The sequence below is a fragment of the Ramularia collo-cygni genome, assembly GCF_900074925.1.
Source record: "Ramularia collo-cygni strain URUG2 genome assembly, contig: RCC_scaffold04, whole genome shotgun sequence".
Classification (NCBI taxonomy): Eukaryota; Fungi; Ascomycota; class Dothideomycetes; order Mycosphaerellales; family Mycosphaerellaceae; genus Ramularia; species Ramularia collo-cygni.
Window position 1 is genome coordinate 731,348 of NW_019716258.1, and position 13,379 is coordinate 744,726.

Sequence of the window (13,379 nt, forward strand, 5' to 3'; positions counted from 1 at the left end):
AGAGCATCACCTTTCCATTCTTCATTCTTTTGCAATCAAATTCTGGGCATACTATAACAATCGACGAGCAGAAGTGCTTCCCAAGACGATCCTTCGATTGCCGATCATATTTCATGTTACACAGTACCGAGTGAGGTTAGAGAAATGTGAGGCAAAAGTCTCGTAATCACGTGGCAAGCATGGCACACAAGGACTGTGGGGGACTCCCGGGAAAGTTCCAGAAGTGACGTCGAGATATCCGAGCTCCTCTGATCTCTCTTCACGCTTGCGCCCTTCTCCATCAATTCTCTATCGCCAACAACGTCCACACCACTCCAACGATGGCCTTCATACTCCGGCGACCGTTTGCAGTCGCAAGCACAATCGCCAAAGAAATCCCCAAAGCGACATCAAAGTCCACGATCCGCAGTTTCCAAACCCAATCGCAAGCACCAAACGTCTTCCCCAAGCAGTCGACGCCTCTACGTACCGCCTTCGCCGCAAACCAACAAAATGTCTTCCGCTCCGCCTTTCGCCACTCCTCGCAACGTGGTTACCAGACCCAAGCGCCCGTCAACCCACTCGCGCAAGGGAATCTGACCCAACGCTTGATATACGGCGGAGCAATCTTCGGAGGCGCAATCCTAGCCACCAACCTCATCTTCAATCGCGAAACGCGCGAAGATGGCGGCATGCCACCCTACGAACGAAGCTACCTGAATGAAACATTTCTACACACAGGCCTGGGAATCGGTATCATCGGAATCGCTGCTCGCGCTCTGCATACCAGCGGCTGGTCTTACCGCCTCATGTCCGCGAACCCGTGGCTGGTATTGGGAATCGGCCTCGTAGGATCTATTGGAACCATGATGGGATGCCGCGCTACGCCCCCGGAGAACTACATGCTCAAGTATGCTCTATGGGCAGGGTTTAACGTGACGCAGGCCGCGCTKTTGTCTCCTATGCTCTTCTTCCACCCTGCCATCCTGGCTCGCGCTGGCCTGTACACTGTCGGAATGATGGGATCGATTGCTTTTGTGGGTGCCACCGCCAAGCAGGAAAAGTACCTGTACCTTGGAGGACCTCTGCTCGCCGGTGTCGCTATCGTGGCACTTTCTGGTCTTGCACCACTCGTTCTGCCAGTCACTGCTACCCGTGCATTGGCTATGACCGAGAACCTCTGGTTGTATGGAGGTAAGTCGAGCATCTTCGTATCGTGAAAATGCGAATCGCTACTAATGCATCCCAGGTCTCGCCGTCTTTGGTGGCTTCACCCTCTACGACACCCAGAAGATTCTGAACCACGCCCGTCTAGCCGAGCGTGGTCTGTTCCGACGTGACGCCGTCAATGAGTCCATTGCTCTCGAGCTCGATTTCATCAACATCTTCGTTCGCATGGTCCAGATTCTGGCWATGCAGCAAGGACGGAGAAAGTAAAACAAGAATGGCAAGATTGGAGCGGTGGAATTAGTTTGGGATCTTAGCGGAAACGGCCTTTGGCGTTGTGATTTGGAGGAAGCGAGTGTGTGGAAATCCGCGGTTTCCCTTTTGTTCAAGGAAATGAAAGTAACAACCATGTATTATAATCTTTTCTCCTAAGCGAGTCCACCTGTGAGACTTCCTCTACCCCGTCAGTTTTCTGACATGCTATTCGGATTGTTGCCATGCGTCAATGTGGCAAATTTTCTTCCTGACCATCGTGATCACGGGATCAAACGAGTTATGAGATGGGCAGAGGCTTGCCACCTTAGCGACTTGGCTTCTCAATTGTGTGAGCAGCTGCTGGTCCATGGATGTAGGAGATCGCCCAAGTTACAAAGTTTGTAGCTTCGTGACGCTCGTCGCGAGCGAGCCACCATCGTATTTCTTCCAAGCCCAGCATCAATACTGTCTGATGGATATGCACGCGCAGTTTAATAAGACATGCTCGTTTTCTGAAATCTATTTTCCGACTCTCACTTACTGTACACCGCAGTCCGCCTATTAACTGCACCTCTCCCGCGCGCATCAACAAGACATACCTCTTGCTCACCATGAATGCCACGGTCTGCGTCAACCGCGGTCGAAGATTTCCTCCCGTGCCCCGTTCCAGCACTCTTGGGGATGACCACAGTCAAACAATCCTCTCATCTGTGCCCCTTGCCAGCACTTTTGGGTAACAGAAACACTCACTGTTGGCGTGAACATGAACCTTCACGCCGGAAGAAAAGAAACAAAGCAACCAGAGGACGAAGCGCGAAACCGCTCAAACCCACTGCTGAACCCACTTGTAGTCGTGCCTAGACCATCATGCCAAGGCGGGCGCGAGGCATTTGGGCCCCTTTGATTCGTATCGTGGGTGCTGAGCCCGTCTCTCTTCCCAGCTTACGCTGTTGTTCTTCATCAACAAAGCAACGTGGCCACTGGTTGGTGCAGGTGTAGGTGCGGCATTGCTGGGTGGATCAGAGCTGCTGGCGGTGTTGAGCTTTGTGTCAGGCTGCGCAACGGTCTTTTGACTCATCTCGTTCATCTGCTTCTGAGCGTCATATTTGCGCTTTGTATCGTCGATCATGGTCTCAATCTCCTCGAGCGCTGCGAATCACGTCAGTAAACTATCACACGCGCATGATCAACGTACTTACTGGCTATGTGGGGTCTCATGGCAGGCGCGGGGCGGGGCGGAAGTGAAGGTAGTCCAGTGGGGCGCGTGGGCAGCTGAGATGCTGGCATGGATGGCGGCATTGACGGCAGGCCATGCATGGGGTGCTGCTCGCGGAAGAGGTCCGCGGAGTGGCTGGGCGTCAGACCAGGCATCTGAAACGGTGGCGCCATGCCCTGGGGGACGGGCGGGTAGCCCATCGGAACGCCGTGTGAAGCATAGGGATTGTGCATGGGCGGAGCGTTGTAGGCGGAGTGGGGCGCCATGGGAAGTGGGTGGGCAGCGTACGCCGGTTGGCTGGGGACATGTGGGCCGTCGGTCGGAGGCATGTTCCATGCTGTGGCGTTGGGTGGTGAGGCGGAAGTCTCCACAGCAGTGGGCATAACAGGAGCGGCCGATGCAGGTGTGGTGGCAGTCGGCGCGGTAGACGTCGTGATGGAGTCGAATTTTGGAGGCTCCTCACCACGAGCAAGTGCCTCTTTGATGAGACGTCTCTGTTCCATCTTCTTCTCCTTGAAGGCACGAGCCTTGGCCTTCTGGTCCTCGGCGACGGCGACGACGTCAATCTTCGGCTTCTTGTTGGGCTCGTTGGTGCCGTGGAGAGAGTTGCCAGTCCTCCGCATGTACTCGGCCTCCTCGAGCTGGAATCGCTTTATGATGGCGTCGTTGTGCTTCTCGATGAGGTGCTGGGGCACGCCGTCCATGGCGAAGATCTCTGGCTCCAAGGCGCGGCGACCTGGGTCAGCGTTTGGGACTTCTTGGAGATCTGACTTGTGCACTTGCTGCATGTGCACTTTCAGGCCGCCAGCTGTTTGCAGTTTACGATTACAGCTGCGCGGGTCGAATGTACACTTGAAATGCTTTGATCGCTGGTGGTCGCAGAGGTCCTTGAAGCCGGGAAAGTCGCGCTCGCAGTAATAGCACCACAGGCGCGCGAGTGCTTCCTCGAGCGTCTCCGCCTTGCGCTTGGGCGCCATCTTGAACGCGATGCTCTAGAAGGCGGTGGTCAGTTGTCAGATTCAACAGACGTGGTGGCAGTGCAGGTGAAGTTTGGACGATGGTGACTCGACGAGGTCGTCAAGGGAAGGTCGATGGATGGGCGAGCGTCGAGAGGGTGGCTACGGCAAGCGGCAAGCGTGAAATTCAAATAAGGCTAGCGCGCGGCCGATATTCCAATGTTAGACGGTTCTCTGCCGACAAGTTACAACGATGTATTTTTTCCCATAGTGCGCGTGCAGTTCTCATCCTCAAAAATTGGTTGGAGCGTGATGAGATGTACTTCCATCAATTAGTGGGATCCGCGCATTTCAGGAAAAAACGCACCGGAGCACAACGGATACAATGTATCAGCAGCTACAGTCTTATGCCATCTATTTGATCCGTATGATCAGTGCGATGACCCGGAACCAGGCAGGAGACTGACCATTGGGATGAAACGGCCATAAAGTCAGGTTCGGCTAGACTTGGGATAGCGGAGAACAGTCCTTGTGATTAACCGAAAGAGGCGGCAGCACACATATTGGGGGCTCACGGTCAATAGATCAACAGGTGATGAGAGAGCCATATTGGCAGCTGTGCTTTAATTCAAAACACCAGAAGTACGAGAGCGTATCCACGAGCATGCGCCGCCAACACACTTACAATGCAATCGGCAGATCACCCATTGTCACTTCTCACATCGTATGAGGGAGAACGCTTGCTGTTCGAGTGCTCTTCGAGCGTCGTTGTCTTGCTATGGACACTGTTCCCGCTAATACGCTGGTTCATTGATTCGGTCGTTGACAGGCTCCAATCCGCCTTCTCAGCTCTCCACCACGCTGAACTTGAACTTCGAATAGCYCACAGCCGGCGCCGTCGTAGGCGAGAAGATCTGGTACTCCTCGCGGCCCCACTGCGGGTTGTTGATGCCGTCAATCCAATCCTGCGTCTCAATCACCAAGCACCCAAAAGCAGGAATGCCCACATCCTGTCCTGGCACGTGCTGCTGGCTCTTCTTCACCTTGATGCTTCCGTTCTGGCTGACACAGCTGTACAGCTGAATACCACCCTGATTGGTCTCAACGCTGAGCTGAATACCAGTGCTTGGTGCCATCAACCTCAGCACCTCCAAGCTAGCATCTTGGGGAGCCGAATATGGTGGACGATCCGTGATGAAAGCGTTGTCAATTCCCGTACAGCCAGTCCCGCAGTCTCCCTCTGTGTTTGGGACATTCTGGCCGATGGTAGTCTTTGGCTTAGTAAAATCGAGTCCCGTACCGGCAGTGAGCTGTATCTCGCCATTGGGGACGAGGATGCCGTCAGTTCCGATCCGACGCTTTGCATAAGGCATGTAGAGTGTGTTGTTCAAGACTGTCATTGCATTGTCATCGACAAAGGCGCCAAGGTTCCAGTAGATGTGGTTGGAGAGCATGACAGGGGTAGCTTCGTTCAGTGGGATGGAAACGATGCGCGAAACGAACGCCGGGCCTTCGCAGTCGGCAGTGAGGGTGTATGTTGCGATGTTGATGAGATCACCGGGGAAGCCCTGCTCGGCAGCATCGTAGTATGAGAAGGTGATGCTGGAGGTGGTGTGCGCGACAACAGTCCAGTTGCGCTGGTCGTAGCCCACCAGGCCACCATGGAGGGTGTTGGTGCCGTTGTGCTCGTTCTTGGGGATTTCCGAAACTTGATCATCAATGGTGAAGGTGCCGTTCTTGATTCTGATTTGACGGTATTAATGCGAGTAGTGGAGAATTGGCTCTACTGACATACCTGTTCGCATATCTGCCAACCAAACTGCCAAAGTTCTATCGCAAGGTCAGTACTGATAAAGGGCGTATTACATCACTTTGTACACGTGTCTTACGGTGTGGTTCGTCAACTGTGAGACTATTAGTACTTTTGCTAGTCTCGGTGGGACGTGAATCCGCAATGCAACTTACAGTGTCCTCGAGGTACTGCGATCCCTCGTCATATCCAATCRCGACGTCCTGCCAGTTGTTGTTCTTGTCGTAGACGTAGAGGTTCGTCAAGCGCGCGCCGTAGGGAATGAAGGAAGCATTGATGCCATTCGCGCTGAGCTCGTACTTCTTGAATGGGTCGCCGGTGAAGTCTGGGAACGGCGATTGAGCCGCAACAATGCTGGAAGCTGCAATGAGCAGCGATGCCAGTGAGGAAAGCATCCTCGAGTCTTGTAATCGCAGCGAGTGGATGTAGCAAGAGATGGGTTGAATGTCTAGTCGATCACCTCGGAAGCTCAGAAAGGGTGGTGGAACAGCAAACGCGGAGAGGGTAAGATTATCTAGAAATTGCACATGCTCGACCCTGTGGGACTTCGAGTGATGCTGCAGGAACAAACCCAAAAAGACGTTATTCCGCCCACGAGGTCAACGGTAAGTGGAGATGAAGCTTCACTTCAGCCTGCTCACGGAGCGTGGTATCCCCAGATTCCCCACCTTTGTGCGCGCAAAGTGCGGAGAGCGTCGCATCGGGATCTGATGGAGGAGATCGCGCAGTGTCAGATGACGGGAAATTTGTTCGCACGAATCCCAGCGTCGGCGGGCCGGGTAAATCGGCTTGGGGAGAACATGATCCTTGGACCATGGATGGACCCCTTCGCTGCATGTGACATGCTCATGCTGCATGCAGCTGCGTGCACACCGACGAGAAGAGGGAAGCTGTTCACGTTTATACCTTGACAAAGCTTAGATCGTTCAAACGAGAGCTGAGTTCTGCTAAGCGCGTACTAACATCTGTATTTTCTAAGGCGTGGATTAAAAGGTGGGAATCTGTGCCTACCTTACATGCATGTCCACCTGGRCACGCTCGATCTCGATCTTTACTACTATATAAATCTCCTTCCACACYCCCAGACTAATCTTCCAAAGCCGTTGTCTATGGCCACCAATACTCAAAGAAATACTCTCTCTATTACAATACCCGTAATCTCTCCTGCCGTCAAATCGTAATCATTACGCTTGGAGGCAGCTCTGACTGTACCCGCCCATCTATGACAAAAACGGTACACCTCGCCAGCGAGGGCCCAAGAATGTAATCGATTCCCGCCAAGGATGCAATGCCTACAAGCCATCGTCAATCTGGTCGACCACGTGGGTTCCGCTCCAATCGGACCAGTCACGGCATGTCTGCGCCACTGTGCTGGGAATTGGCATGTTCATGATATCGTCCGGCCGCTCCAGCACGGTCCAAACAAAGCCAGTGGCCGAGTGCCAGGTCAAGTGACAGTGGCTAGAGGATACGAGTTAGCAGATGCGCTTCTACAAATCCCAGGGACGTAACACTTACAATGGCCAGACTCCCGGATTGTCCTGGATCCACTGGACCACAATGTACTGCCCTGGCATCACTGTTTGCACGTCTCTCCGCTGCGGGTTCTCCGGGTTGGTGATATGGCCGTCCCAGCAGTTACCGTACGTCTGGTCTCCACCATCGATTCTCGCTTCTGCGTGACCATCGCTTCGGCCGAAGACGAAGTTGTTGTCGGTGCAGGGTCCTTCGGCGAGGATGAACATATTGTGGCCGTGAAGATGCATCGGATGAGGCATGGAACCTGTGTTCTCAACAACGAAAAGGACCGATGAGTTCCTGCCATAATTGYGCACATTTGCGATAAAAGGAAAATCCGTGTTTCCCAGTTTGGCTTCAAGCAGCATGGGATCGTTGTAGTTGGTGCGGAAGGTCCGACCCTGCATATACCACAGCAGATGAGTGCCGTTGGACTGAGCAGAGATCGGTATGACATCTTCGTGGGAAGGCATTGGCGGAGTGATGGGGAAGAATGGAGTCGCCAGCGCCAGATCATCGTTGCCACAGAATGTGTCGTAGGCGCTGGGTCCTGGAGAAGACGTAGGCAGGGCGTCCATGTCTGCATTCTCGTAAAATATGGCTGCTTTGGCTTCAGTCTGTCCTTGTGCCTCGGAGCAGGGTGCAATGAAAGTCCGCATCCAGATCGACGTGGTCGGGTCAGCGTTGAACTCGACGACAACATCGGTCCGCTGGCCAACCGACAGCGTGACGTGATCTGATATATAGGGATTGACTGGGACGAAATCATTGGCGATGATCGTCATCTGCGCGGTACATGGTTAGCCTCAACGAGCTGACTTTCCTTGCCGTATACTAACATTGTGACCATCGATAGTAAACTTCTGCGTCGAGGAGCATGCCGAACTGATCAGACGCAGACGGTATTTTTTTCCACTCTGGACATTGAACTTGGCAGTTGCAGCGCCTGCTGCTCCGTAGTAAGGATTCAGCCCGTTGATGAGCACATTGTCGCTTGGTGGAATCTTCGCGTTCGGGAATGGAGCCATGAGCTCATCGAGGAGGTCCTTGTAATATGCGTGCACCCAGTCTCCGAGAAGGATCGGGCCAAGATCCTCGTCGTACTCTGCGTTCTTTGGCCCATAGACTACAATCGGGCCGTAGAATCCATTGGCAGACTGTTCTTCGAAATGACTGTGGTACCTAGTACAGAAGTCAGGAAACTGAGCATACATCAGATCTTCGTATCGGCGTACCATGCACTGCCGTACAACTGCGCTCGTGTACGGTACGTGAAGGTCTTTTGGGGAGCAATGGGGCACTGGCTCACTCCAGGTACACCATCCATGAACTGCGTATCTTTCTGAAGAAATCCATGGAAGTGTATGGATGTGCYTTCGTCGAGGTTGTTTGTGACTGTCACTTCAATCTGGGGAGCATCAGCATTGGCTCTCTTGTGAAGGCTGCATTCTACTCACCATGTCTCCCCAATTCGCTTCAATGATCGGACCTGGAAACTCGTTGTTAACAAGAATGCACTCAACCTCAACGCCGTCTGTAATAGAGCACTGTTAGCTCCGTTCATGATCACTGAAATGTACAACGTATGCATACCTGGACTGCATGCCCCTCTCGCGACTGAAAATTCATAGTATCGTGTCACCCCTGTTTCAGGCCACGCGTCGTAATAATTAGTATTGTTTGCTGTCATAGTCCCCCACGGGTAGCCGTGAGGTGTCGGGTTGTCAGTCAGGAACGGCGGTAGGCTCCTTGTATTCCAGCCCTGTGAAATGTTGACAGCGCTGCCAGCCATGGGTGTTGCGAAAGCGGTAAGAGCTGATGGGTGTCAGCGTCAAGTGACAGAGTCGTATTCCTGTACATACCTGGGCTTGAAGCAGGTGGAACTGTACCAGCATATGCAGCTGACGGAACAATAGGTGCAGCGCCCATCGGAGCAACAGCGGCTGGAATTCCTGAAGTGAAACCATCGGATGGACCATCGCGGATTGCGAGAGCAGCCACGRCGGCTTTTGCAAAGAATGACATAGCGAAGGTGTAATGAGAGATCGATATCTTGCTCAGGACCGGAATGATCTTGTGTTCGGCCGGCGGATGACAATCTTGCAGCAAGAGGAGAAGAAATGAACAACTTTCCGAGATGGAGAGGAAGGGAGCAAGTCATAGCATTTTACTCGCTCGAGCATCGCGACGGTTGCTACACTACACCGCGCCACGTATGGCGTTCACAGACGGCGGATAGAGCACATGGAGCCAGGTAGAGTATCGCCTCCGCGTGCTGATCGCCGAGAGGTAGCAACAAACGGCGTTTCGAAGGCATGACAACCAGATGTCCTCGATTTGTCCCGGGTCTAGTTCCGAGAGCAAAGCAGCTCCAGTCAAGGCATCCATTAGATGGGACAGCATCATCGAGATCGTAGATGCTGGATCTAACGTTCGCTTCCACGATTCGATCGTCTCCGGAGCGACGGATTTTGCACGGCAATGTGCGTTGCTGTGTCGAATGGAGAGATCCAGCAGCGTTGGCAGAGCTGTCGATATGAGAAACCATCAAACAGAACAGCGCCCTGAACTACTCTCTCGATTGAACAACTGGCTACTCTGCTAGTAGCAATAGTTCTAGCAGGCCTAAGATGGTCGACTCTGCAGAGATCGGGGCCTTGAGACACCCTGGGCATGACTGAGGACGTTCAATCCTCATATCGGCAGCTCTGAGCGTTGGATCGCCGTGGCAATCCAAACGGTCCGTTCAGGCCACAAAATTTTGGGCAACGGTCAATTGCACCGTCTCTTTCGAGAAATGGACTTACAAATACGTATCACAATGACACAGTCGCAGTCGATCGCATTGCACCTCTGTCTCTTTCTTGTAACGTGGGCTGAGCGCTCGGGCATCGGCCCCGGCGGGCTTGCACAGCGAGTATACCGGCGTATTCTGTGAGCCACGGAGAGTATGGTCAGCATCAGGGAAACAAGCGACCGTGATGATGCGTGCTGTTCGTTTCCACAGAGAGTGACGCGCTTCAGCACATTAGGATAACTTCTCAACGCGTCGTGCACGCTTTTCGGTGATCTATTGATAGTGGTCAAGAATCAGCTTTGTTCGCCCTCCATGGACGCATGGACGATGGATGCGAGATGGAACGGAGCGGATAGAGTGCAAGTTATGGATAGCGATAGGGAGAAGCAGAGAAGGTGGAGGTTACATCAAAATCTGAATGTGGTCCGAGCGTTTCATGCCAGCCATCTGGTCCCCAACTCTCTTCCTCAGACATCAAAGCTTCCCTTGAGACATTTGCTTACAAGAACTTGATGTTAATTTCACGAATGGCTCTCTATTTGGGCTCCACCAAGTCTCCTGCCAGAAGATCTCTACAGCACCGAGAATTGCCACAGCATTTTGAAAGTGATTTGCAGCTTGATTTAGTATTGATCTACAGGATGCCAATGCTCACATAACACTCTCGTTGGCTGGGAATACTAGCATCTCTTTCTTGTGGATGATCTGCTCCATATGAACCTCTTGTATGCGAAGCAGCCAGAGCATCCGGAAGTATTGTGACCACAACTGTTACACCAGGTGGACACAATTCCACCCGAGTTGGTTGAACTACATGAACAGCAGCTCCACGGCATTTGTGTGTTGGTGAATGTACGGTGGGCGTCCTCTGCAAAAAGTTCCGTTTCGGATAGTCCAGATTCCCTAAGGATGGGTTGGTGTCTGTTGTGCTTGAAAAGAAGAGCAAAGTGAAGAGTAGTGCCTGGTGGCCTGATGGGGTCTGAGGATGAGTTTGATAGGAGTAGAAGAGAACGGGCGGGCCGACTCAGCTTTTGATAGTGCTCGCTGGCGTGTGCATGAAGAGCTCTTTCAGTTGACATGCATTTCCGCATGGAAACAACTCGCTCTTTCATCAATGGGGTCGGAATACAGAGTGAAAAAGAGCAGACGGTGGGGTTTGATGGGTTTGATGGGCAAAGAAACTCAGCTCTTTCATCAGCGGGGTCGGAGTACAAAATGGAAAAGAGCAGACGTTTGGGAATACCGATTTTGATGGACAAAGAAACTCAGCAGGCATGTGCAGAAGACTTTTTATGCACACGTGGGACGAAAAGTCTCGCGGTTGAAGTGTCCGCAAGGATATCGTTCGTAACATCTAGACAACAGGGCGGCTCACCAGGGATGATGCTGTCTACAGTCTGGTAGTACCCGACAGCATCTTCCATATTCGTCCGTAGGGCATTCGAACGTAAGGCTGAAAGGCTCTTTGACCCAATTACGCTCGGGTGACGAGAGCAATCCAACAACACCTACAACTTGACCTAATTGGTAAGGCATGTCCCGGTCGTACCGGCCTGCTTGCTGCTTTTTGCTGCTCCGGCGTCTTTGCCTATCTGCAGGATGTTAGCCAGTAGAAGAGACGATGAATTGGATAATTGAGAGCTTGCAACGCGAGGGCTTCGTGTCGATGAGTAAGCGAACAATTGCAAGGAGTGATACTCCATTGTCTAGAGCCCGCGTGTTCCTAATGATGGGTATGAGTGTTAATGTTGATGTACTCCGTAGTCTACGGACGAGGCAAGCCCGTATTAGGCTTAGCGCATTACATCGACACCTACCGACACGCACTCTATACCTTCGAAATACTATACGATATCTGCTTTAACCGCTCGCCGCTACTATCTGCCGCGCCGTAAGCCCGCTACGGCACCTATTATTCTTAACTATCGCGAATGTGCGCGCCTTACTATTATTTTACCTATAATTCTACCTGCCCTCGGCGTGCGCGTACCCTCTTCTAAAACATACCCTTCGCTTAAATAGTCGAAAATACACACTACGCCGAGACTTCTAGTATATAATCTCGTAACCTCTCTCGCCGAGCCCGTCCGGAGATTGTAGTTCCGACGATATACGTAGGAGAGGCTAGCTACTAGACTAGCGAATCGACGATAAAGCAGGGCAATTTGCGCTTGTTTCCTATATATATAATAATAGCAAAACGATTAGACGATAGTTAAGCCTAGGCTAAAGATCGCGGATACTAACATAACTATTACTAGTATCGATTAGATATTGCCCTCCTACTACGTCGAGTAGCGCTAGGTAGTAGTATAGTAGTCGAATTCTAGACGGGCGAAATACTAATACCGCTACCGACACTAATACGAGGAGGGGTAGGGCTTAACGATCGCATACTGCTTATGCCTCTTTAAGATTAGGCCGTTCGACCGCTAGCAATATAGGATATAGAACTCCTCTACGGACACCCGTAAAGTTACCGGCGCCTAGGCTCCGTTTCGATCGACGTATGTCGACGATGCTATCTACTTTAGACGTGTGTATCTTAACTACTTAGCTACTACCGTGTTTAACTAAAGGCCGGTAAGTAATAGTTAAGAGAAGGCGCGCGATAGTATAGAAGGGCTTCGCCTCTAAACAAATCCTTAACCTGCCGGTGCCTTATAATACGTTTTTATATAGCTAGTCGTCTAGCGGTACCTTAGGGAGCTTTCGGGATATTAGGCCGAGGTTGTAATCGCTAGCCTTATACTAGACGGACGGTTATAGCCCTACCTCTCCTCTAATGCGGCGCGAGCGTCTAGTAGCCTTACGGCGCTTCCCTTATATAATCGCTCCCCGCCGTCCTCGTAACTAGATATTTAAATATACCGGTTCCGATCGGTTATAGATCTATACGGCTACCCGCGTTTTTATCTTGCTATTAGAAATACTATAGCTGCCTAACCGGTTAACCTAGGCAGGTAACAGCGGAATAATTAGATAGTAGTCTATAGTTGTAAGACTAGTTACTAGGGTCTATGCCGTAGCATAGTATAGTAGCGAGATACTAGTAATAGCCTTATATTAGGCTAGAGGATGCGCTCGAGAAGAGAATTAATTTACCTATTACTAACTTAGGTAGCGTAAAGGACATAGGACTATCGAGCTACGCTACTTAATATAGTAGGAGACGATTAGATAGCATTTATTAACGAAACTCCGGAAGGCGGCGGTATTAAGACAGGCGTTGCCGGTAATAGCCTTCGATCTGTAACTAAGCTATGCGTCTAAGGTGTTAGTATAGCGGCTACTCGAGCTACCCGAACTCCCCGAGCTGCCCGAAGCGTAGCGTTAGGTATAAAAGCTCTTATAAATCTCCTCTACGGGCGAGCTAGTAATAAAACATATCGTATATTTTTTAATCTGTTCTAGATAAGCTCGAACGCCTGTACTTAAGCTAAGCGTAGGCATAATTACTTAATACTCTAATCTAATATCGGCTTCGTCCTCGATAGCCGGCAATGTCTTCGTAATACGCGGATTRTTATAGATTAGGACCGCCCCCCGCGCATAAGTAGCGTAGAAAGGGGGTCGTTTTTCCCACCTATTAATATAATAGATCTAAGCAATGTCCTTATTAACTTGTTCTTTTAGCGAAGGCTAAGCGAACCGCCTTCCCTTAGTCCTCCCTAATAAAAC

General features: G+C 51.5%; 4 protein-coding genes; 1 reads left to right on the plus strand and 3 right to left on the minus strand.

The window, feature by feature from the left end:
* Positions 1-320: 320 nt before the first annotated feature.
* On the plus strand, positions 321-1,416 carry RCC_03419 (probable Bax Inhibitor family protein; the record flags this gene model as incomplete). XM_023768709.1 has 2 exons in its annotated part: positions 321-1,173; positions 1,229-1,416. 2 exons carry the CDS (start codon positions 321-323, stop codon positions 1,414-1,416), a joined length of 1,041 nt encoding a protein of 346 aa, XP_023624477.1.
* Positions 1,417-2,266: 850 nt separating this feature from the next.
* Positions 2,267-3,594, minus strand: RCC_03420 (uncharacterized protein; the record flags this gene model as incomplete). XM_023768710.1 has 2 exons in its annotated part: positions 2,267-2,550; positions 2,601-3,594. The coding sequence occupies 2 exons, from the start codon at positions 3,592-3,594 to the stop codon at positions 2,267-2,269; spliced, it is 1,278 nt and encodes a 425-aa protein (XP_023624478.1).
* An 824-nt stretch (positions 3,595-4,418) lies between these two features.
* On the minus strand, positions 4,419-5,778 carry RCC_03421 (related to mutarotase; the record flags this gene model as incomplete). XM_023768711.1 has 4 exons in its annotated part: positions 4,419-5,316; positions 5,369-5,403; positions 5,463-5,477; positions 5,539-5,778. The coding sequence occupies 4 exons, from the start codon at positions 5,776-5,778 to the stop codon at positions 4,419-4,421; spliced, it is 1,188 nt and encodes a 395-aa protein (XP_023624479.1).
* Positions 5,779-6,675: 897 nt separating this feature from the next.
* RCC_03422 (related to laccase precursor) lies at positions 6,676-8,926 on the minus strand (the record flags this gene model as incomplete). XM_023768712.1 has 7 exons in its annotated part: positions 6,676-6,844; positions 6,902-7,686; positions 7,741-8,083; positions 8,137-8,309; positions 8,359-8,435; positions 8,495-8,716; positions 8,764-8,926. 7 exons carry the CDS (start codon positions 8,924-8,926, stop codon positions 6,676-6,678), a joined length of 1,932 nt encoding a protein of 643 aa, XP_023624480.1.
* Positions 8,927-13,379: the final 4,453 nt, after the last annotated feature.